This window comes from Dipodomys merriami, unplaced genomic scaffold, assembly GCF_024711535.1.
Source record: "Dipodomys merriami isolate MVZ:Mamm:240054 unplaced genomic scaffold, mDipMer1.0.p SCAF_33, whole genome shotgun sequence".
NCBI classification, from domain to species: domain Eukaryota; kingdom Metazoa; phylum Chordata; class Mammalia; order Rodentia; family Heteromyidae; genus Dipodomys; species Dipodomys merriami.
The window spans coordinates 8,213,407-8,237,943 of record NW_027204826.1 but is presented as its reverse complement, the minus strand read 5'-3'; the positions used below and the strand labels follow the sequence as shown (position 1 = coordinate 8,237,943).

At 45.0% G+C, this 24,537-nt stretch overlaps 1 protein-coding gene across 2 annotated transcripts in view; it reads right to left on the bottom strand.

The window, feature by feature from the left end:
- Atp10a (ATPase phospholipid transporting 10A (putative)) overlaps positions 1-24,537 on the bottom strand; it is an 89,517-nt gene that overhangs the window by 29,951 nt on the left and 35,029 nt on the right. For both annotated transcript variants that reach the window (XM_070043072.1, XM_070043073.1), the window contains exons 3-8: positions 14,838-14,923; positions 10,896-11,002; positions 9,167-9,298; positions 7,546-7,676; positions 4,961-5,213; positions 2,151-2,368 (exon numbers count right to left, since the gene is read on the bottom strand). In XM_070043072.1, the coding sequence (XP_069899173.1) occupies positions 2,151-2,368; positions 4,961-5,213; positions 7,546-7,676; positions 9,167-9,298; positions 10,896-11,002; positions 14,838-14,923 (927 nt within the window). The remainder of the gene's footprint in view (positions 1-2,150; positions 2,369-4,960; positions 5,214-7,545; positions 7,677-9,166; positions 9,299-10,895; positions 11,003-14,837; positions 14,924-24,537) is intronic.

Sequence of the window (24,537 nt, the reverse complement as noted above, 5' to 3'; positions counted from 1 at the left end):
GAGGGCCCCCCCAGTTGGGTCTGATTGAGTACCCCGGCAAATGTTTTCATCCTCAACGACTTCAGGGGCCTTGATGTGGTTTCTTACAGTTGACAACAAAGGCATGTCAGGCACACATGTCATCTTTCAAGGCATCTGTGTATAATTTTAGCTGTACAAGTGAAGGTCAAACATATGGGAAGAAAGGCATGTTCCTTATTACAAGTAACTAGTAAAACATTTCTTATAAAATAATATGGATATAATAAGCCAGGCGCTGGTGGCTCACAGCTGTAATCCTAGTACTCAAGAGGCTGAGATTTGAGGATTGTGGTTGGAAGCCAGGCCCAGTGAAAAAAGTTTGCGAGGGAGTGGTGCTGTGGCTCAAATGGTAGAGCTCTTGCCCTTGAGCTGAAGAGCTGAAGGACAGCGCCCAAGCCCAGAGTTCAGGCCCCACGAATGACAAAAAAAAAACACATTAAAAAGTCCTATCAAAATGGATGAAGGTACCCATGATTTATCTATGATGGTCATCATCATCTTCTTTTTTGGCTCTTTAGGTATCTCTTGCCATACTGATAAAGTCCTGTGTGTGACGATTTGTGAAGCATGAAGTTGCTAGGTCAGGAAGTCTGACCTTTCACACATCTGTCACACACACACACACACACACACACACACACACACACACACACTACAGAAGGTCCTCAGGAGAATGTCCTACAATGCAGTAACCTGCCTGTTACCTCCCCCTCTCCCCGCCCTTCTCCCCTCCCCTCCCCCGTTCCCAGGGGCCCTGTGGCCATAACTCTAGATCATCATAGTTCAGTGGCAGATTCTGTACACATCTAGACAAGCGAGGCCACCCAGAAAATTTCCACTCGTTTCCGGAAATTTTCCTCTTTGGTGGCAGTACATGAACAGCAGATGAGGCGGAGGAAGTGGTTTTAATGGGACTTAGGATTACCTAATTAATACTGTGTGTGTGTGTGTGTGTGTGTGTGTGTGTGTGTGTGTGTGTGTGTGTGTGTGTGTGTGTGTGTGTGTGTGTGTGTGTGTGTATGTGTAAAGAGAGGGACCCACTCTCCTTTTTTGCAGTTGACATTTTTGGGTTTTTTTTGCCTGCCTCTCTGCCTGCCTGCCTGCCTGCCTTCTCTCTCTCTCTGTCTCTCTGTCTCTCTCTGTCTCCTCTGTCTCTGTCTGTCTCTCTTTCTTTTTGTGACGGTACTGAATTCACTGCTGGGTGCTATTCCTTCAGCTTTTTCACTCAAGGCTGGCCACTTTATTAACTGAGCTACAGCTCTACTTCTGGCTTTTAAAAAATTATGATGATCTTTAAGTAGTTGTACCAAGGGGTTATAATACAGCTTGTCAGCTTATGAGTCCCGTGCACTTTGATGAATGTCATGTCTTTGCTCCTCCTCCCTCATCTCTCCAGCTCCCCCTCCTCCCATCCACTCCATCTTCCCTGCTGCATTTTCAAATGTGTACCCAGAATTATGACTATATTCTCACTTCTGGCTTTGTACTGGTGGAGATCAGAGTCTCCTGAAGTTTCCCACCTAGGCTGGCTTGCAGCCACGATCCTCGGATCTCAGCCTTCTAAGAGGAGCTAGGATTACAGGCGTGACACCAGCACCTGGCTATTCTGATGTTTTATTCATTTCACTTGGCAGGCCAGGCTTTCTCTCCGTGTGGCTTACACAGCTTACACAGCAGCTACCCGGCCCGTAGGCACCATGACACAGAGGGCTTTGAGTCTTTGGAAAAGAGACAATGGGAGTAGAAAAGCTGTCAGCCAGAAAACTGATCAGAGCCACAGTACCCAGCAGGGGCTTATCTGTTTGATCAAATATGACATACTTTTTTGTTGTTGTTGGTCACTGGGCTTGAACTCAGGGCCCAGGCCCTCTCCCTGAGCTTTTTCATTCAAGGCTAGCACTCTACCACTTTGAGGCACAGCGCCTCTTCCAATTTTCTGGTGGTTCATTAGAAATAAGGGTCTCATGGATGGTCCTTCCCTGGGCTGGCTTCCAGCCATGATGCTCAGAATGGCAGCCTCCTGAGTAGCTAGGATGACAGGCATGAGCCACCAGCTCCCAGCCAAGACAGGAGGAAGGCAGACGCGTAGCCTTCCCACAAGGCCATCCACCCTCCCTGGCCGCACTCACCATGGGGCTGCTGAACGCCGTGTGCCTGGACAGCATGCTGGCCCTCTTTGCCTCTGCACGGCTGTTGGTGCGCCGGTGGGACTTGGTGCTCTGGGTTCGGTGCATGATCCGCACGCTCTGGTGGCTCCCAATGCTGCCACGCTGGGACAGCGTGCTGGCCCTGGGCACAGTCTCCTCCTCTTCCGAGTCAGCCTCCTGGTACCTGGCCAGACGCTGGGCTGTGGGGAGAGGGACACGGGGCAGGGCATCATGAGGGCAGGTTGAGCTGACGTAGGGTGCTCCATGTTCCATGAGCCTTTACCAACTCCCATACCCCAGAGCACACACAATCTTTGTTCCCCAATGACAAGGCCACCACATTTAGTGAGTTTCTACCAGTAAAGGGCTAAAAAATATCCTTGCCAGGTGTTGGTCGTTCATGCCTATAACCCTGGCTAATCAGAAGGCTGAGATCTGAAGATCACAGTTCAAAGCCAGCCCAGGCAGCAAAGTCTGTGAGACCTCTTAACAATAAATTACCAAAAGAAGCTGGAAGTGGAGCTGTGGCTCAACTGGTAGAGCACTAGCTATTCTTGAGATAGTGCCCATGCCCACGACTCAAAAAGAAAAGAAAAGAAAGAAAGAAAACCCAATATGGAGCTGTGACTCAAGTGGTGGACTGTTAGACTTTAGCAAAAAAATCTAAGTGACAGCACCCAGGCCCTGAATTCAAGCCCCAGTACTGGCACAAATATCACTCTATCTACATGTAAATACCCACCAACACACACAAAACACTGATATTCCTTCTGTGATCACATGGTGTGATTGTAAGCATCCAGAGTTTGGGTCCAGTCAGTCAAACTCAATCCAAGAAGCAATGGTCCAGTTGAGCCCATAGGAGGCACTGCTGAGCAGTCTCTGGGGCCTTCTGGGAATGGTGGTACTCCTGCTCTGCTGTTACTAACTTACCATTCTGAACAACTTTTCCTGGATTTGCCCAGTTAGCAGGGCCTATTGCATCACGGATCAGCATGATGTGATTGGACTGTTCGTCAGGATTACTAATTCAAAACAAACGTGTAATCCCAACATTGTGTGCAAACAGAGTGCCGGGTAGAAACACCAGGTACCCTAATACCAGGAAGCCTGCTGAAAATGTCCATGGCCTTGTTCAGCCTTGTGACCTAAATCCCAATTTGATGACAGCTGGATGGCACGGAAGAGCAAATTCTAGACCAGTGAGATTGTGTCTGTCCTTGAGCCTTGTGTATTTGGGAGTTCAGCTTCCTCCCGCAGAAGGGGAGATCTGTCTGTCTTCAACAATCCTGCCAGCAGTCGCCATGAGAGCCTAGAGGTCCATGTGGTCATGGCTCAGATCCTTTACTAAAATGGATCAGTATTTGATATCTATATATAACGTGGCAGGATTAAGTCAAGCTAATGAATCTGTCACTTCACCTGCCTATCTTTCATTGTGTGTGTGTGGGGGGGGGGGCAGAAGGTCAGTTCTGGAACTTGAACTCAGGGCCTCATATGCTTGCTTAGCTTTTTTGTTTTTTTGTTTTTTTTTGCTCTAGGCTGACACCCTACCACTTGAGCCACACCTCTACTTCTGGCATTTTGCTGATTCAATGGAGACTGCCTGGGATGGCTTTTAACTGGGATCCTCAGAAGTCAGCCTCTTGAGAAGCTATGGTTATAGGCATGAGTCACCAGTAACCGGCTTTGCCTTTATCTGAAATATAGATTCATGACTCGAGTCCATCCGTTGTTTAGGTCTCAAACCTCTTCTTCTTGACTCTCTTGAAATGTTGAAATTCTAAAAGGCTGTTGTGGAATATTTTGTCTGGGGAACAAGCTATTCTGTATGAAGTTTGGGCATTTGGGAAGAGGGAAGGAATGCAGGCCCGGGGATGAGGCAGGAGGAAAGGAATGATACCAGAAGGAGAGTGAGGATGGCTGCATGGGACACAGGCAGTTTACTTGGGCTGGCAGAAAAAACAGTAAACAAGACGTGCCATGTTAGGCTACTTTAACTGTACAGTGAAGGAAGACAGTTAAGTGTTAGGGAGCTTGGGCTATATAACTCAGGAGTTTGTTTCTGGGCATGGCTTTTGATGTCCTCTGTTGCTGATACAGGAAAGAAAGGGAGTCCTCTTTGGACATACAATCGCCCTCAGAAACACTCCTGAGTGGGGGAACGTTCCCCATAGCGCCCTCTCCTGGCGGGGTTGGGGATGGCTGGTTCCAGTCATCCTTGGGCTTAGGAAACTAGTAACTTCCTTCAACAAGGAAGGAGGCAGCCGAGGATAAGAAGAGAGCTGGGAGGAGGAGGGCCTACCCAGATAATCACAAGTGAGGCACTGCATTTCTCTCCAGCTCCCATGGACATTGTGTTCCAAGGGAAAGAAGGCGGCCCTTCTGAGCATTTCAGCTGATAACAGGAAGATGGATGAGTGACAAAGGGAACATCTCTCTGTCCCTTTGGTGTGGCACAGTAAAGCGACTGCTTTGCCCCAGAAAATGAGTTCCTCGGGGGTGTGAAACCCCTGGCTGGCTGCTGCATCTGCCTGGCAGAAAATGAATGCGGAAATAGATGGCCATCATTTCCAAAGACTCTGCAGTGAGCTGGGCCATGTCAGCCTGTTCTATAAATAGCACCGGGCTTCAGGCTCCCAAGGTGAAGATCAGATTCTCTGAGTCTTGTGGTGGTGGTGGTGATGGTGTGTGTGCAGTGGGCGGGGGGGGGGGGGATATAGTTTTAGACATAGCAGCCTTCCTGTCCAGCCCATCCTGGAGACCCCCAACACCCACCCTGCCAGACTCACCATTGGCATCATGAGAATATTCAACACCAGACACAATGCATCTTCGGAAAACCATCTTATTTTCAGTTAAGGTGCCAGTTTTATCGGAGAAAATGTATTGTATCTGCCCTAAGTCCTCGGTGATGTTCAGAGCTCGACACTGCAACTGTGAGTCTGTCTCTTCGTCATACAAGTCTATGTCCTGGTTAATGAAGTACACTTGGCACACTTTGACAATTTCAATGGAAACATATAAAGAAATGGGGATCAAAACCTAGAAGAAGATAGAAAGCACACAGGATGAATGATGGCAAGGACCAGAAAGCACAGAATTAGTCCAATCTACTTCACTGACAAATGACTACAAACCACAAGGAACAGGAACTATACTGTACCTTGAATCGTTTACATGGGTTGGCTTAGAGTCACTATTAGAAAAGGATTAGAATACTGGCAAAAAGAGTTTAAACTAGGAAGAGCCTAAGTGCACCTGGAGAGTAGAAATCCACTATGGTGTCTGGGAATGTCTGGAGAGAAGCAAGCATTTTCGTATTACTAAGGTTTGCTTGAGAGAGGCTAGGAAGAGAAAAGAGAGAAAAGAGAAAAAAAAGAGAAAAACATAGCATCGTCAGACTCCTTGTAAAAGCAAAGTCATCTCAAACCACAGCAATATTCAACCCCCAGGCTTTCCCTGGGCCCTGGGTGACAGAAGCTGTCTGTCACTTGCAGACACAACCCCACAGTTCAGAGAGCAGCCACAAAAGGAGGCCAGTTTATCCTACAGGACCTATTTCCACCATGATGCATGATTAAAAAGCGAAGGGAGGGCTGAAATGTAGCTCACTGGCAAAGCAACTTGCCTAGCCAGTGTAACATCCTTGGTTCAATTCCCAAGAAAGGAAAGACCCCCCCCCAAAAAAAAATACAGTTTAAAAACCAAAGCGAAGGGAGGAAGACTTTGAGAAAAACATAAACTTCATTTTGTAGCATTCCAATATTGAACTAATACTAGCCGGGCACTGGTGGCTCATGCCTGTAATCCTAACTACTCAGGAGGCTGAGATCTGACAATCGAAGTTTGAAGCCAGACCAGGCAGGAATGACTGTGAGACTCTTATCTCCAATAAGCCACCAGAAAACCCAAAGTGGTGCTATGGCTCAAAGTAGTAGAGCACTAGCCTTGAGCAAAAAGCTCAGGGATGTGCCCAGGCTCTGAGTTCAAGTCCCATGGCTAACGAAAACAAAACAAAACAAAACAAAAAAAACAGAACAAAAACTAATTTGAAATTGGAAATAAAGCTATTTCTGGTTGGATAAAACACCTATGGTAAGAAAGAATGAGGTTTTCCTTCTAGATGAGGCTAAGCGTGCACCTTCTGGCCATTGTGTTCCCAAAAGGTTAGTGACCTTTCCTGCCTCTTCTCACTTGAACTGATCCTACACTAACAAATCTTCGGGACATACGTTCTCAGGGACTGGATATTGTTTTGGGGGTGGGGAACATATATGAATGAATACTAGTGGTAAAACAATGATAAAAAATTTAAAAAAACACACACAAAACAATGCTCAGCCTGGTGGTGGTGGCTCACATATGTAATCCTAACTACTCAGAAGGCTGAGATCTGAGAATCACAGTTCAAAGCAAGGCTGAGCTGGAAATTCCTGAGATTCTTTCTTACCTCCAATTCTCTAGTTAAACTCCCCTCGCCCCCACCAAAACTGGAAGTGGAGGTGTGGCTCAAATGGGAGAGCCTTAGCTTTGACAGAAAAAAGCTAAGGAGGGGGTGCTGGGAAGGTGGCTCAGTGGTAGAGCGCTTGCCTTGCATGCATGAGGCCCTGGGTTCCATTCCTCAGCACCACATAAGCAAAAAGAAAAATGCCGGAAGTGGCGCTGTGGCTCAAGTGGTAGAGCTGAGGAGCTGAGGGACAGCGCCCAGGCCCAGAGTTCAGGCTCCACAACCGACCAAAAAAAAAAACAAAACCAAAACTTGAGTAATATACTATCTTTTTATAGCCCCAGTTCCATTGGTCCACTGGTGTGTATGTATGTGTGTAAGTGTGAGTGTGTGCCGATAGTGGGTCTTGAACTCAGGGCCTGGGCACTGACTCTGAGCTTTTTCCACTCAAAGCTAGCATTCTATCACTTGAGCCCCACCTCCACTTTTGGCTTTTTTCAGTTTCATTCCTCGATTCTCAGATTTCGGCCTTCTGAGTAGCTAGAATTACAGGCATGAGCCACTGGCACCCAGCATGAAGTTCAGCTGAAGTTAGCGGAGCAAGCAAGCGGTCGCTGACACCTGTACAGCATGCATGAAGATCTACCTTCCGTCATCATTGTCACGCACCCCACGCACCCCCAATTTTTTACAAACATATGTGAAAATCAGTAAAGCAGCGACCAGAACCACATCCAACTATTCAAAGAGAATTCTGACATGAACATCCCCTAAGGCAAAAACACTATAGATAAATGAAAGAAATTAAAGAAGCATCACACTAGAAAGACACCATTGGCACCTTCCGGGCTACAGCAGTGACTGGAAATCCTTGGTGAGCACAATGACTCTGAAGTTCTCTGTGGAGAATTAAAGCAGTGATCATACCTGCAGAACTATGATCATTGTCAAAAAGGAATACACGGCCGCTGTGACTGGGGCGGGAGAGCTGCCATCAGACTCGGGAACCTCGAATAATGCTTTCTTCTCTTGATACCTCCGAACCCACAATCCATGTCCTGAAGCCACATGCAAAGACAACGGTTATTGAGCCGAGTGAAAGCTGGGGTCACAGCTGGTATTAAAATTAAGGTTAAAAACTACAATTTGTTACGGGACACAGCGCTTTGGTTTCTTAGCTTTCCTTTCCTGCAATACAGTAAAAGCACAGCTAATTCTTGACACTCACGATCAGACTGATGGAGGAATTTGGACTTGACATTTTCCTCACATCGGGAGGTGCTGAACGGCGCCACTGGTCAGAAGGCAGAAGTGCCTGTGTGCTAGTAAAGTGTTTGCCAGGGCACATCTCACCAAAACTCCCCCACAAAAACCAGTCTCAGCTCAGTGCTGGGGGCTCACACCTGAAATCTTAGCTACTCAGGAGGTTGAGATCTGAGGATCAAGGTTCAGAAAGTCAGCCTAAACAGGAAAGTCAGTAATACCTTTTATCTCCCAATACCAAAAAGCTGGAAGTGAAGGTGTGGTTCAAAATGGTTGAGCAATCATCATGTATAAAAATGCTCAGGGATAGGCCCCAGGGCCTAAGTTCAAGACCCAGGACTAGTACCAAACACAAAAACAAAAAAGGCTGGTGAGCTGCTTAGTGTAAAAACAACAGGTTTTTCAATGGGCAACATTGATCATTATTTTGAAATTTAATCATTTTATGTGTGTGTGTGTGTGTGTGTGTATGTTTGTGTGTCTGTCTGTCTATCAGTCTGTCTAGACTGGGGCTTGAACATAGGGCTGTAGTTTCTTCTTGCCTAGCTTTTTCTGCTCAAGCCTGGTGCTTGACCATTTGAGCTATGCCCTCACTTCTGGCTTTTTGCTGGTTAAGTGGAGATAAGAGTGTCACAAACTTTTCTGCCCAAGGCAGGCTTTGAAATCCCAATCTCAGGTCTCAGCCTCCCCAGTAGGTAGATAGGAACCACAAGGGTCCAGCAATCCTCACACAGAATAAGAAGCCAATGGAAATGCATGCCATTTCACGAATTGGGTCTAGCACCTAAGAACAGAAGTCTTATTTATATGTTCAGTACATCGTTTTATCAGAATCGTATCACACTTGCCTGGTTCTGGAGGACAGCAGCTCAGGGTCAAGGTGAAGGTCATATCCACTATTGTCTCTACCCTCTCCTTCCCCTTCAAGACGCACATACGCCCCTCTTTAGGAGCCACTAGTTTTGTCTTTCCATGAAGTTCCCAGTGGTAACATTGATGTTTCTCTTGCTATGAGTTCATCTCCAGCTTCCTGAACTTTCTTCCACTGGGCTCATTACTACCTTGGCCATGAATCCCTTCTTCCTTCCAGGTCTTCATCAGTTCAGAAAATAACCTAACTACACGCAACCCATTCATCAAGGTATCTCCCACATGGCTACTGGACTCAAACTCTAGAGTCGAGGTGGTGCTGGAGTGGAGGGAGTGGAGACAGCCTGCCAGGTTGGCCTCTCCGGAAGTGATTCGGCCACAGCCCCTCAGCTGATGAGCTGTCTGGAAGACTTACCGACTGCTGAAAAGAGAGACATACAAACGAGGAGGAGGACACACCACAGCACGTCGCAGTTCATCTGCCTCTCCAGCTGGCTGCGCTTGTAGCGGGGCCCACTGTTATTCAACAGAGCTTTAGTTTCGTGTCCTGGGAGGGGAGGATGAGGCACACAGTGAATCAATGCCCCCACGTACACAGGACCAATGGTGGGGGTCCTATGAGGTGAACGATTATGCTGTGGTCTGGCTATAGTTACATGATAGACTCAGTCTATCTGGCCAAGTATAAACTGATTATATATAATAGTTTCACATATAAACTATAAGTGCATAATAGGGTATAGTTCTGTTATATAAAATAATTTTATATGTATAATCTCATATCCATACAAACATAAATTTATGTAGAAATGTTTTATATTTATGTAATTTTGCAGTTATATAATCTCATACTCATCTATATTATGTAACTATATTTACATACTATTAGAGAATACAGTATAATATATAAATATTATGTATATATTATAATAGGTAATACCAATTTTATAGTTACATTATATATTATAAAATTTTGACATCTACTGTATATAATAGTATGTTATTATATAATAGAATGTATAATATATAATACATTATACATGATATAATGGTATATGTTATAATGTATTATAATGTATAATATATTATACATTATACATGATATAATAGTATGTTATAATGTATTATATATTATACATTATACATGATATAATAGTATGTTACTATATAATAGAATGTATAATATATAATACATTATACATGATATAATAGAAGGTTATACTGTATTATAATGTATTATACATAATATATTATATATGATATAATAGAAGGTTATAATGTATTATATATTATACATTATACATGATATAATAGTTTGTTATTATACATGATATAATAGTATGTTATACATGATATAATAGTATGTTATTATATATAATAGTGTTATTATACATGATATAATAGTATGTTATACATGATAAAATAGTATGTTATTATATATGATATAATAGTATGCTATTATACATGATGTAATAGTATGTTATATGATATAATAGTATGTTATAATGTATTATATATTATACATTATACATGATATAATAGTATGTTATGCTATATCATATAATAGTATGTTATTATACATGTTATACATTATATAATAGTATGTTGTTATACATGATATAATAGTATGTTATATATGATATAATGGTATGTTATACATGATATAATAGTATGTTATTATACATGACATAATAGTATATTATACATGATATAACAGTGTTATATATGATATAATAGTATGTTATATGATATAATAGTATGTTACACATGATATAATAGTATGTTATTACACATGATATAATAGTCTGTTATAATGTATTGTATTATACATTATACATGATGTAATAGTATGTTGTTATACATGATATAGTATGTTATTTACACATGATATAATCTGTTATAATGTATTGTATTATACATTATACATGATATAGTAGTATGTTATTACACATGATATAATAGTCTGTTATAATGTATTGTATTATACATTATACATGATGTAATAGTATGTTGTTATACATGATATAATAGTATGTTGCTGAAGCATGTGCAATGCGTTATACATTATACACTCTATCACATGTACTTCTATCCTGTGAGCTTTACGTGATCACGCGCACACGAGGCCTGGGCTCCGCACCCACCTGCGTAGACCACGATGCCAGCCACGGCCTCCGTGTTCCGGATGGTGCAGCCTCGGAGCAACAGGTTCTCCTTATGCAGCCCGGCCTTCTTCCCGTTCTCGTGAATGCTGGGGAGGAACGGGGCACGCACGACGTGACCCACCGCGGCGCCACGTGGCCGTGCGTGTGACGTCACGCAGCCACGCAGTCACTACCTCGCGGCCTCCAGCAGAGCGGTGAGGGCTACAGGCCCGAGCCACCAGCGCCCGGGACAAGGGCTCCTCCTCCTTCCAGGAACCAATCCCGTTACCGAGGCCCGACCCTGGACGTGCCCACGGAGCGGGGAAACGAGAAGGGCCCTGGCACTGATCAAATGCACTGCACTCACAAACTGGAGTGTGGAATTGGAATCCCTTTGTACAACTACTTAGGGATACTGAAAATGGATTTAAAGATGAAATTAAAAATAATAAAAAGGCCATAAAATCGATCATAAAAACGATAGTAAAAATATAAAAATGACTCAGGCCTATACTCCTAGCTACTCACGATGCTGAGATCTGAGGATCGCACTCCACAAAGCCAGTCTGGGCAGGAGAGTGAAGGAGACTGTTAACTCCAATGAAGCACCAGAAAGTGTGAAGCCTGAAAGGGAGCTGTGGCTCAAGTGGTAGAGCACTAGCCTTGAGCAAAAAAGAAGCTCAGGGACAGCATCCAGGCCCTGAGTTCAAGCTCTAGGTCAAGCACCAAAAAAAAAAAAAGAAAAGAAAAACAAAAAAAAATAGATAATTTCAAAAATTGTTTCACTAGTATGTAGATTAACAAGTTAGTCAGCAATGAAGCCAGAAATTCTCAAATTTATGCACTTGGCCACAAGAGCCCAGTGCTAGGAACACATTAGGAGAGCCTCAGTCTGAGTTGCACAGGTCATACAGAGGGAGAGGCCTTGGAAGCTTCCAGAAGCACAGCAGGAGCCTGGCCTAACCTTCCCCAAACAGTGCTTACCACAGAAGAACCTTCCAAAAAGCCTTCTTTTCATAACTCTGAATGGACAGATTGTTTGTGCCTGCCTGCCCACAAACCCATCATCCAAATGCTTCCTCCCTCGGTCATTCTTATTCTTGAAAGCTCACCAGAGACCTTTGAAGAATTTCCCTCCTGCCGGGTCCTAGCCTCCTGCACACTGACCACAGAAATCACCCTATTTTCCAGCGTAGAGGAGAAGCTGATCATAAAATTGAGGCTAGAATGCCAGTCTTCTGCAGAGCAAATGCAAAGGGAACTGCAGGAGATCACTCAGCCAGCATTGTGTGGATGGTTGACACTGGCAATTAATTCCCAGACAGTGTAAGGCTTGACCTGAAAAAGTGATTCAAGACTGAAAAGCCTCACTGCCAGGTGAAGCATCAAAGAGCAGCCTGTCAGAAACATGGCTAGACACCAAGTCCTGCTCCACATTTTCAAGTAAGAGGACATGACAGTCACATTTCTCTCAGTAGAAATCTCTCTGCAGCAGTAAAAAATAAAAAATAAAAATAAAAAAACACAACCAGCTGGCCGCTGGTGGCTCACGCCTATAATCCTAGCTCCTTAGGAGGCTGAGATCTGAGGATCACGGTTCAAAGCCAGCCCCAGGAGGAAAGTCTGTGAAATTCTTATCTCCAATAAACCCCTAGAAAACTGCAAGTGGTGCTGTGGCTCAAAGTGGTTGAGCACTAGCCTTGGGCTTAAGGGCTGAGAGACAGTGCCCAGGCCCAGAGTTCAAGCCCCACAACCGACAAAACAAACAAACAAAAACCTTCAACCACAACAACAACCCCCCCCCACACACACACACAAATCATCTCAGTTTCCACTCATCCTTAGCAGGAGCAACGAACTCACCAGAAATAAGACCAACATTTCAGATTAAGCTGTCTTTGGCACAATTTTTTTTTAAGTAGCTACAGCCAGCCCTTTGTATCTACCAGATGGAAGATACATGGAGAAAAAAAAAATTCACCTGGGAAGTGGCGCTGTAGCTCAAGTGGTAGAGCGCTCGCCTTGAGCTGAAGAGCTGAGGGACAGCGCCCAGGCCCAGAGTTCAAGCCCCATGACCGACAAAAAAAAAAAAATTCACCTGTACTGAATATGTACATTATATTTTTTTCTTGGCCTTATTCCCTAAGCAAGAGAGCGTGACAAATATTTACATAGCATTTACATTGCATTAGGTATCGTAAGTCATCTACAGACCATTTAAAGTATTACAGAAGGGTGTGTAGAGACCGTGTGGAAATGCCACACCATTGTACATAAGGAATTTGAGTATTTATAGGGCTTGGTATCAGTAAGTGGTCCTGAAAACCAATGCACCTGGTACAGTTCTGTCTGTTTCGGTGTGAGTGTGTATTCGTGTGTTGCTATGCTTGGAATCTAAGCCAGGGCCTCATCAATGCTAGGCAAGCACTCTACCACTGAACCATACCCCCATCCCTGTACTGTGATTTTTCTCATCCAACTATATCAGGTTCTACTCATTACACTAAGCTCATGGACAACCCCTTAGATGGACCACAGTCTCAAGGACTGGCAGCAGGTACGGGGAATGGGGCTGTACGTCTATATGAGCAGCCCTTCCCAAAATCAGGAGTAGAAGGAAGGCTGCTTGGAGTAGGGATCCAGCCCTCAGTAGCTCAAAGGCTATCTTGGATTTCTGAGCATGAGAGTCTGAAGCCAACAGTGGAATAGGTCCCGGCTTATGCAAGACATGACTCGGGACTGGGAAGGTGGCTCAGTGGTAGAGTGCTTGCCTTGCCTGCATGAGGTCCTGGGTTTGATTCCTCTGCCCCACATAAGCAGAAAAAGCCAGAAGTGGCACTGTGGCTCAAGTGATAGAGTGCTAGCCTTGAGCTGAAGGGCTGAAGGACAGTGCCCAAGCTCAGAGTTAAGGCTTCATCATGACATGACTAAAAGTCATGAAGGTAAAACCAATGAAATTATAGATCCTTCTTCCTTGTTAAGTTCTCCTATAAGCATTCTTAGCCCCTTGATTCCTCTGGCTTGCTCAGTCTACTGGGTAGCACCTATGTAAACTCTCTCTGGAGAGCTTTCTGTACCAGCCAGCTACACGCCACGGTCACGCCAGGTTTACCCCAGGCTGGGGGGGAGGGGGAGGAATCTCCACCCTCCAAGGGTGAAGTAAAGTTTACCAGCCTTCAGGAATAATCTCTGAGCTAAGTACCAGGACCTATAGTTAGAGATCCTTGTGTTGTAGTCTATTGTGCATCACTGAGTTGTCTTTCTGCATCTAGTGAATGCTGCACATTGCCATGAACTTGGCTTTGGGCCGCATGACCTTGGTTTTGGGTTGAGTCCATCCAATGGAAATGTTGGGAAGGACATTGGAGGAATAGAATGATGAGTGCAAGAAGTGACGGAGTTCATTCTCTGCTTCCTATTGTAAAGGAACAATGGCAAACTGTGTCCTGACATGTCCCTCCAGTAGCCTAATGGTGATAACTCAGCTGCTACTAATCCCTATCTGTCCTTGTGGGTCTCTTAAGGTCATCTGCTGATTGGATACTTTTTTTTTTTTTTGGTCAGTCCTGGGACTTGAATTCAAGGCCCGGGCCCTGCTTGAGCCACTTTGCGCTCAAGGCAAGCACTCTATCACTTGAACCACAGTGCTACTTCTGGCTAATTCAGAGTAATTTATTGGAGGTAAGAGTCTCAGGGACTGTTCTGCCCGGGCTGGCTTCGGACCATGATCCTTAGATCCTCCTGAGTAGCTAGGATGGCAGGCATAAGCCACCACGAGTGCCTGGCTGCTGATTATGGATTTTTACTAAACAGTCAACCTTAGTAGTTGAGATCGCTCAGCTGTCCAAGCAGCTCACCCTGCCCCACCCCAATGGCCAAGAATATTCAAAAGGCCCATCTTATAAAGTGTGTGTTTTCTTCAGAATGAGGCAGAGTACTCACATGCAACCTCGGAACCGAGTTAGGTCATTGTTCGGTTTCTCGCACTCGATGACACTGGTGAAGGTCAAGGGATTGAATTCGGAGACCTAGAATAATGGGATGTGTACATTAGAGAAACAAATCTGGGCTCAAGATGTTCTGTTCAAATAGAGACTTGTAATGCCAGGTGCTGTGGCTCACGCCCGTCATCCTAGCTGCTCAGGAGGGCTGAGCTGTGAGGATCGCAGTTTGAAGCCAGCCCAGGGAGGAAAGTCTATGAGACTCTTATCTCCAGTGAACCATCAAAAGGCCCCAAGGAGAGCTCTGAGTCAAGTGGCCGAATGCCAGCCTTCAGCAAAGACAACAAAAATTGAATGACAGTGCCAGGCTCTGAGTTGGAGCCTCAGTAAAGATACAAAAAATGATCATGATGCACCTTCAAAGTAAAAATTAATGTAGTTTTGTCTTTGATAGATGCTTTGCTCCTTATAAAGAAATCAGATCTGAGGGAAGGCTAAGGACAAAGAAAGGAAAGAAATGTAAGAAACACATTGCGGGTTTAGTATTCATAACTGAGTATAATTAAAGGATTTTTTTTTTTTGGTCCATCATGGGGCTTGAACTCAGGGCCTGGGTGCTCTCCCTGAGCTCCTTTGCTCAAGGCTAGCACTCTACCACTAGAGCCATAGCTGAACTTCTGGCTTTGTCTGTGATTAATTGGAGATAAGGGTCTCATAGCCTTTCCTGCCCAGGCTGGCTTCGAACCTCAATCCTCAGATCTCAGCCTCCTGAGTAGCTAGGATTACAAGCTTGAGCCGCCAGTGCTTGGCTAAAGGATTTTCTTTCAATCAGCCCACAGACTGCCATTCTAACTTTCAATGGTCAAACACTGAACCGAGCTGACCAACAATGTTCCACGCCTGTAATCCTCACTACTCAGAAGGCTGAGATCTGAGGATCACAGTTCAAAGTCAGACCAGGCAGGAAAGTGTGTGAGACTCTTATCTCCAATAAACCACCAGAAAACCAGAAGTGGTGTTGTGGCTCAAATAGTACAACACTAGCCTTGAGCTGAAGGTACAGCTTCCAGGTCCTGAGTTCAAGCCCCATGACGGTCAAAAAAAGTGAACTTTTTCACGCATATACGTCATAGGGGAAAAAAAGTATGGGAGCTAGATCATGAAAGTTCATAAACACTGTTAACACCATTCTAGGAAATTCTTTTTTTTTTTAAGTTTCAAAATTTGTCTTTAGGGCTGGGAATATAGCTTAGTGGTAGAGAGCTAGCCTCACATACTTGCAACCCTGGGTTTGATTCCTTAGTACCACATAAACAGAAAAAGCCAGAAGTGGCGCTGTGGCTCTTTTGCCTTGAGCAAAAGAAGCTCAGGGACAGTGCTCACGCCCTGAGTTCAAACTCCAGAACTGGCAAAAAAAAAAAAAAATGTCTTGAAGTACTTATACAAAGGAGGTGGCATTCAACAAAGCAGTTTATGAAAGTTTATGAATGAAATGTGTCTTGATCCCTATCACCCCTTTCCACATTCTCATCTATCTCTCCAGTTCCAATCTACCCGGTCCCCTCACTTTTCTTCATTTTGGAGGATATACACTGAAGTTTTAAAATCCCTATTCTACCACCACAACCTACACAAAAACAAAGCTGTCAAGATATGTTCTCAAATCTCTCCTAGTTCGCAATGCATCAAGTATAATGAAAGGACTTAGAGATAATAATTGAGATTAAAATGCTATTCTTTTCAAGTTTATTTTGTAGCACCTGAGATCAAATCCAGGGTCTCATGAATGCTAAGCAAATGTTCTACCACTGAACGATAGCCCTGTCCCAAAGAATGCTACTTTCTTTTTTATTTTTTTTTTGTGGGGGGGTCCAGTTGTGGGGCCTGAACTCTGGGCCTGGGCGCTGTCCCTCAGCTCTTCAGCTCAAGGCTAGCGCTCCACCACTTGAGCCACAGCACCACTTCCGGCTTTTTTCTTTTTGCTTATGTGGTGCTGAGGGATTGAACCCAGGGCCTCATGCATGCAAGGCAAGCACTCTACCACTGAGCCACCTTCCCAGTCCCCAAGAATGCTACTTTCAAAAGGTTCTTCTGGAAGTTTCTGCACCCTCCTCCTTGGGCTGAAAGGACTGTCTATTTACAGAGCAAGGCTATGTATCAGAGCCCCTTGTTTATTTAAAGCTTTGTGAATTTTCTTGAAGCCAGAAGATAGATACAGGGTACAAGATGGCTGAGAAGCCAGTGGACTCCGGAGAACACAATTATTCTTGGCAGATGAGAAAAAACAGGACTTAAAATATTCTGTCTCTGTTTATTATTCTTTCTCTCTTAAGAAAAAAATGTACTGTACATGGTTCAGAAACAGTTGGGCAGTCTGTCTCTGGGAATTCAGAGCTGCAGAGTAATATTGTCATAATCATATACATTGAGAGCTGTGTATGCCCAAGGCACTGATGCCTGCTTTCCTTTGCAACTGGAGGGGGAGACAAGGAGGATTTCTAGAAACTACTATGAGCTAAATAGGTCCCCATCCAAATCAAATATTCAAGTCCTAACCTAGTACCTCAAAAGAGGTCCATATTCAGAGACAGGTCATTCATAGAAGCAATATGGAATAGGTGAGTGCTATCTCAACAGAATTGGTGTCTTATGAGCAGAGAACAGGACACAGACACATCCAGGGGCTTGGCTATGAGACCCAGGGAGAAGATGCTGCTGCTTTCAACTTGGACTTTTGCCTCTGGTACCATGAGAAAACACACATCTGTGGTTTAGTTTTCACTTCAAAACTGGTCTAAGCCAGGTGCCAGTGGCTCAAGCTTATAATCCTAGGTGTTGAAAAGGCTGAGATCTAAGGATTGTAGTTTGAAGCCAGCCCCGGCAGGGAAGACCATGAGACTCTCATCTCCAACGAACCACCAGAAAACCAGAAACAGAGCTGAGTTCAAAGTGATAGAGCACTAGCCTTGCGTGAACAAGCCCAAGGACAGCACCTATACCCTGAGTTCAAGCTCCAGGACTGGCCAAAAAAAAAGTTGGTCTATACCAAAGGAGTAAGTAAATGCAAGAACTTATTTACACTCATATTCCATGTCCACATCTCCAATTCATAAGCTGGAAGAAACAAAGAGATACCCGTCTGATCCCTGGCATTGACCTCTCCATCCTGTGTGTTCAATAAACAAATGTCCTAACGAAACCACCCATATTGTTTTGATGGGAGCAGAATGTATCAAGCAGATGAAGAAACACCAAAGTCACTGTTCTTCCAATCAGCTTCCTAGGTTCAGCATTCCTAGTGATTTCAGTCCCCCTGAAATTACAATTTAATCAACAATAGCAATCATCTAGTTGCCCTTGGTAATTCTACACGTAGTTGTGCATAAGCAGGTTGACAGGGCAGTGGATGGATGAAGCAGACAGCCCAACTCGTGACAGGATCTGTGTGTGTGTGTGTGTGTGTGATAGGTCCCTTCCAGATGGCTCACTGTCTCCATGGCAACAGGGATGCTGATTTCAGGATCTTCATAGTCCATCCTCAAGAGTGACTCCATCATGTCCGCACCACAGTGGCTTCCGGCCACTTCAATATCTCTGCCAGTTCTTGGATAAACGCACCAAGGGGTGTCTGACATTCTACTTTATCCCCACTTCTACCCTGGAACTGCAAATTTTCTTGTCATAAACCCAAGTATTAGAGATCAAGTGGTCTTGGCTTTGTTTGAGAGCAGAAAGCCAGCTTTTCTCTCTTGATATCTGACCTCTCTTGTTGCCTTGGCATCCTTTGTTCCTCTATCTCTTGGTTACTTCACAGCTTAAAAAAAAAAAAGGCCTCCAAGCTTTCATTTACAAGGTGCCCAAATCCAAAGGCTCAGAGGGTTGGGTTTGAGCCTGAATTCCCACCGCCTCCTTCCAATCAAACATCTTTCTTTTTTCCTCTTGGGCCAAAACAATTCGTGCTCCATGAGCATGGTAGGCCAGTTAACAGACTCCTCTCCCCCCCCTCTATTTTCTTTGATCAAATAGGTATGAAGGCATCAAGACTGGCTGTGCATTGGACACAAGCATTGAGAGCTCTGCTCTTCACAATGGCCCACTCCAAAGAATCTGGACTTAGTCCAACATGATTCTGCTGCATGAAGCATGTCTGCAGGGGTGAGGCTGGGCTACTCGGCATAGCCGGGGGATGGATCAGTCTGTCTGCTCCACAGCCCCAGGCCACCTGGAGCCTCTTCTGCCATGACAGGCGGGAGCCACAGGGCCAGCCAAGATGGTCTATAGGATGTGACCCACACACACACCATATCTTACAGATCAATGGGCACACGGGATTGATAGAAAAGGGCTCTGTCCCTGGAGCAGTGGAGAAAAACTGGAGCTTGAGAGGTGTCTAATCATGAAAAGAGAGGGTGAGGAGGGAGGGCCTCAAGCTGAAAATGGCCATCTTGTAAGTTTTAGGAGAAAATTAGGCTACAGTATGACTGAGAAAATTCGGGTATAAAATGAGGAGCTTGGCTCAAGAACTTCTTACACTCCGCTGCAGAACAGAACTGCAGCAGACATGTGAATTTAAATCACAACCAGACTAGCTCAGTAATTGGATTTTTATACAAGAGACTTGTCAACCAGGGGCTGGCTGGTGGCTCATGCCTATAATCCTAGCTACTCAGGAGGCTGACTGAGGACCATAGTTCAAAGCCAGCCCAAGCAGAAAAGTCCATGAGACTCTTATCTCCAGTTAACCACCAGAAAACTGGAAGTGACTCAGGCCTTGAGTTCAAGCAGTATTTGCGTGCATACACACACACACACACACACACACACACACACACACACACACACACACACACACACACACACACACACGATGCCTGTACATCAATTTCACAATAACCAAAAAGGTACAAACCACCCTAATGTCCATCAACAGATAAATAAAATGCAGTATCCACCTGTAATGGAATATTCTTCAGCTACAAAAAGCAACAGAGGTCTGACATGCTGCATCATGGCAACACCTTGAACACACTGTGCTAAGTGAAATAGGAAAAATGTTAACAGTATTGTCTCCTACTCTTTAACACGAAATACCTAGAATAAATAAATAGAGACTGAAAGAAGTTATGAGAGACTGGAGAATGGTGAAATGGACAATTACTGCTGTTTCCAGAGTTTTCTGTTTGAGAAGATACTAAGTTTGGAGGAAGAAAATGATAATGATCATTACACAATATTGTGTGTAGTGGGAAATGTACACTAAATTGTACATTTGAAATGAGAAGCTAGCAAAATGTTATGTTATATATCTATTTTACCCACCACTATGCAGGGCCCTACTGAGCAGAAGGAGAACAGAACTCCCTCACTGCTGGTGGAAATAAAAAAATGAAAGGGTGCAGCCACTTTGGAAAACTTGAAACTGTTAGCTATAAATCTGGCAACTTCTTAGAAAGTTAAACATATACTATAGGATCTGAGGCTTTGGCTATTTCCTTTGTCTAACTGAAATGAAACTCCTTGGTCCCACAAAACCCTACATCTCAACAGATTAATTTATTGACAAGATATATAGCTTGAGGCACAGCTAAACAAGCAAATAGTACTAGCAATAAAAAAGAAATAGGCAAGTGTTTACATATAAAACTTAGATGAATCTGAAAATATTTGTACTGAGGAGAAAGAAGACAGAACAAAAATTTACATACCATATGATTCTATTTACACAAATCTCTAAGAAGTCCAAAATAATCTAGAATGACTAAAAGAAGATCAATGGTTTTTGTTGGGGGGGGGAATTCAGGAAGGGGCTGGAGAGATAGATTACAGACTTTTTTAGGGGGGGACAGATGAACTCATCCATTTGATTGGACACTTTAATTATAAAACTGGACACTTTAATTATATGCCCTTTACTGTGTACCAACCACATCTCAAAAAGAAAGCTGGTTAAAAAATGAAAGGCTGGGCACTGGTGGCTCATGCTTATAATCCTAGCTATTTAGGAAGCTGAGAACTGAGGATCATGGTTCAAAACCAGCCTGGGCCGCAAAGTCTGCAAGACACTCATTTCCAATTAACTACCATAAAAGCTGGAGGTTGGGCAGTGGCTCTAATGGTGGAGCTGGTAGGGGGGTAAGCCTTGAGCACAAAAACTCAGAGACAATGCGCAGGGCCCTGAGTTCAAGTTCCAGGAAAGGCACAAAAAGAAAAAGAAGAAGAAGAAGGGAGGAGGAAGAGTAGGAAGAGAAGAAAGAAGAAAACAGAAAGAAGAAAGAAGAATGGTAAAGTTAGGTGTGTTGGTAACTCATGCCTGTAATCTTAGTTATTCAGGAGGAGGATCATAGTTTGAAGCCAGCTTGGACACAAAAACCCACGAGATTACATCTCCAACTGGCAACCAAAAAGTAGGATTCAAGGTAATGATTCCAAGTGGTAGAGCATCATCGTAAACAAGAAAGCCAAAGCAGGGTACTAGGGACTGAGATCAAGTCTCAGTACCAGCCCCCATCTCCCTTCCTCCCCAAAATGAGGCAAGCTGAATTTTCAAGTGATGACTAACCGTGTTCTCTTTGTTTTCACGACACCTTAACTTTCCTTAGCTTTGTATTTTGTAAGAGAGGTTTTAACAGAACCACCGAACACGAATGAACTGCCTGTTCTTCAGGAACTACACTGTGATCCGATCTGAGCTCTTTTGTCTCCCAGAAAGGGGATATTTATTATTTTAAGAATACAATGGCTTCTCCACCTGCATGCGGCTCACTGCGGAGCATAATTAACCTGCCAAGCGCCAGGCCTTCGCTTCCACAAAGCCTGAGTGGCTTGGCCCGCAGAATTCTCAAAAATTGGTTATTTTTAGCAGATTGGGTGTCCTTTTAATTGCAGCTCATTATTTTCACATCTGCTTGCTTGCTTGTTTTGGTGAATCTGACTCATTCTAGAAGACAGGAGAGTGCCAGGATCCAGTCACCATCGCCTTACCCTTCTTCCTCTCCTGGCAGAAATTCTCCTCATGTCCTGCCCAGCACGGAAGACCTCACTCCCTCGCTCTCCTCCTTCTGAACTGTCCCATCATCCACAGCTCAGTTTGCCTGGCCCCCACGCCCCTCTGCCCCATCTCCCGCCCATCAGAACATCTGCAGAACATCTGGTCCCTGGATACCCACGCAGCCACTCACTACCCAGAGCAGCGAAGCACAGTCTTGCATACTGGGAGCTGGCTTAGCCTATCTTCTACTGACCAAACAACATACGGACAGTGAGTAGTTTATCTAAGGAAGAAAAATGTATTAGGACTCCTGGGTCTGGAGGCTGGGAATGTCCACAATACCCAGGAGAACCCTGGATCCCCACGTGTCAGAGCTGTGTTGAAACAAAGCCTTTATCCCCAGATACCAGATAAACGCAGTCAACCTGAGGCGCGCCCTGGTTAATCGCTGCTGCTCCATGTGTCGGTCCTTCATCTTTATTTGGGGAGGTTGGGTAGAACACGGGCTGAGGTGCGCGGCACACAGCAAGGCACTGATGGTGGAGCACCCCCAGCTAACATAAGCTTGGAGGAAATAAAGGCTGGGACAAAAAGAACTCCTTCATTCAATTTAAAATCAATCAGCTATAAGCTCCTCCCACTTGGATCCATTCATAAGCGATATAAATAAAGCAGCTTTAAAATTAAAATCACACCTGTGGATCAAGGTGCTGGCGGCTCACACCTGCCATCATAGTGACTCAAGAGGCAGACCATCAGGATGGTCACGGTTCAAGGGACCCTATCTCAACCCATGGCTGGGTGTGGTGGCACAGATCTATCATCTCAGCTACACAGGAAGATCAGGAGTCCAGCCTGAGGGGGCAGGGGGAGACTTTGAGCCCAGTACAGGGGGTTCACACCTCCTGTAATCCTAGCTACCCAAGAGACTGAGAGCTGAGGATCTCAGTTCAAAAGCCAGCCTGGGTAGGAAAAGATCTCTGAGACTGTTGTCTCCAATTAGCCACCAAAAAAGCCAGAAGTGGAGCTGTGGCTCAAGTGGTAGAGTGTTAGCCTTTAGAAAAAAATTAAAAAGCCTAGGGACAGCACCTAGGTCCCCAGTTCAAGCCCCAGGACCAGCATCCATAAAAATTAAGTGGTCCCTATATCCATGGGGCCCATATACACTGTGTGTGTATACACTGCCGTGCACAGACAAGTGCGCATGCTCATTCACTTGGTTTCTTAGCATCGGCACTTAGGTTAGCTAAGGCCGTCTGGCTGCACAGTGCACTGCAGTACAATCTGTGGACAGTGACCAAATCACGTCTGCCTGTGCTGGGCTGGTGGCATCCTTCCCCTTCACCCTGGGGCCCGAAGTGCTGCTTCATCTCTTTGGGTAGCTTGTGAGCCAGAGAATGCCAAGGTCAGAGATGCAATTTGGCACAGCAGTCTGGCAGCCGGAGCTGCCGAGTTGGGCTGACTGTGCGGACAGAGACTGCAGGAATGCGACACACCCGTGCATCCACATGGACCACACTGCCCAGGGAACGGGGCAGGGCTGCAGCAGGGTACAGCTGTGGCCAGGCCAGGTCCTGGGTGCAGTTCTCTCTCTCTCTGAAAAGAGACCTGGGTAGATGGGCAAAGACCAGCGGGCGGGGGCAGAGAGCTATGGGAACCAGCTCTGGAGCACCAGGGCTGGGTTTGTGATATGATTTACAAATAACCACTTGGGGACTCCTCTTTAGGGCCCTTCTCTGAATGTTTAAAAGAAAGAGGAGGAAGAGGAAGAGGAGGAGGAGGAGGAGGAAGAGGAGGAGGAGGAGGAAAGGTAGAGGGAGGGAACATGGGAGGGGAAGAAGAAAGATGAGGGGGAGGAGAGGGAGGGAAGAGGGAAAGGAGGAGAAAGGCAGAGGAGGAGGAGGAGAAAGAAGAAGGAGAAGGAGGGGAAGAAGATGAGAAGAAAAAGAAAGGAAGAAAAAGAAATGAAGGAAGGAGAAGATAGGAGGAGGAAGGGGGAGAGGGAGGGAGAAGAAGAGGGAGAGGGAGGGGAAGGGAGAGGGAGGAGGCAAAGAGGAGGAAAAATGGAAGATGAGGAATAGAAGAAGGGAAGAGAGAAAGAGGGAGGAAGGGGGAGGAGGAAAAAGAAGGAAGAGGAGGAGGAGAAAGAAGAAGAAAAAAGGAGGAAGGAGGAGGAAGAAGAGGGGAGAGGGAAATAAAGGGAGAGGGAAAAGAAGGTGAAAAGGAGAAGTGGAGGAGGAGGAAGAGGAGGAGGAAGGCCACTGGGCCTCTCAGGATCTAGACCCCCTTGTACAGAGTACTCCAGACTACAACCAGAAACAAGAGCCAGGTGTGGTGGCGCATGCCTAAAATCCCAGCTACTTGGACAATCCCAGCGATTGAGAAGTTTAAGGCTAGCCTAGGCTAAAAGACTTCCATCTCAACCAATAAGCCGGACATAGTGGTACACATCTGTAATCCCAGTCACACAGGAAGTATAGACAGGAGAGTTATGGTTCCAGGATAGTCCAGACATAAAAAGTGAGACCCTATCTAAAAAAATAATCTGCAAAAGGCTGGAGGTGTGCACCAGAGTGCCAGCCCTACGGCTGTGAAGACAGAGAAGACAGATCCCCTAATAGTATCTTCAGGAACCAAGGATTTCAGAGAGTCTCATTAGTCCAGGTGCCAGCGAATCATGCCTGTCAACCCTAGCTACTCAGGAGGCTGAGAT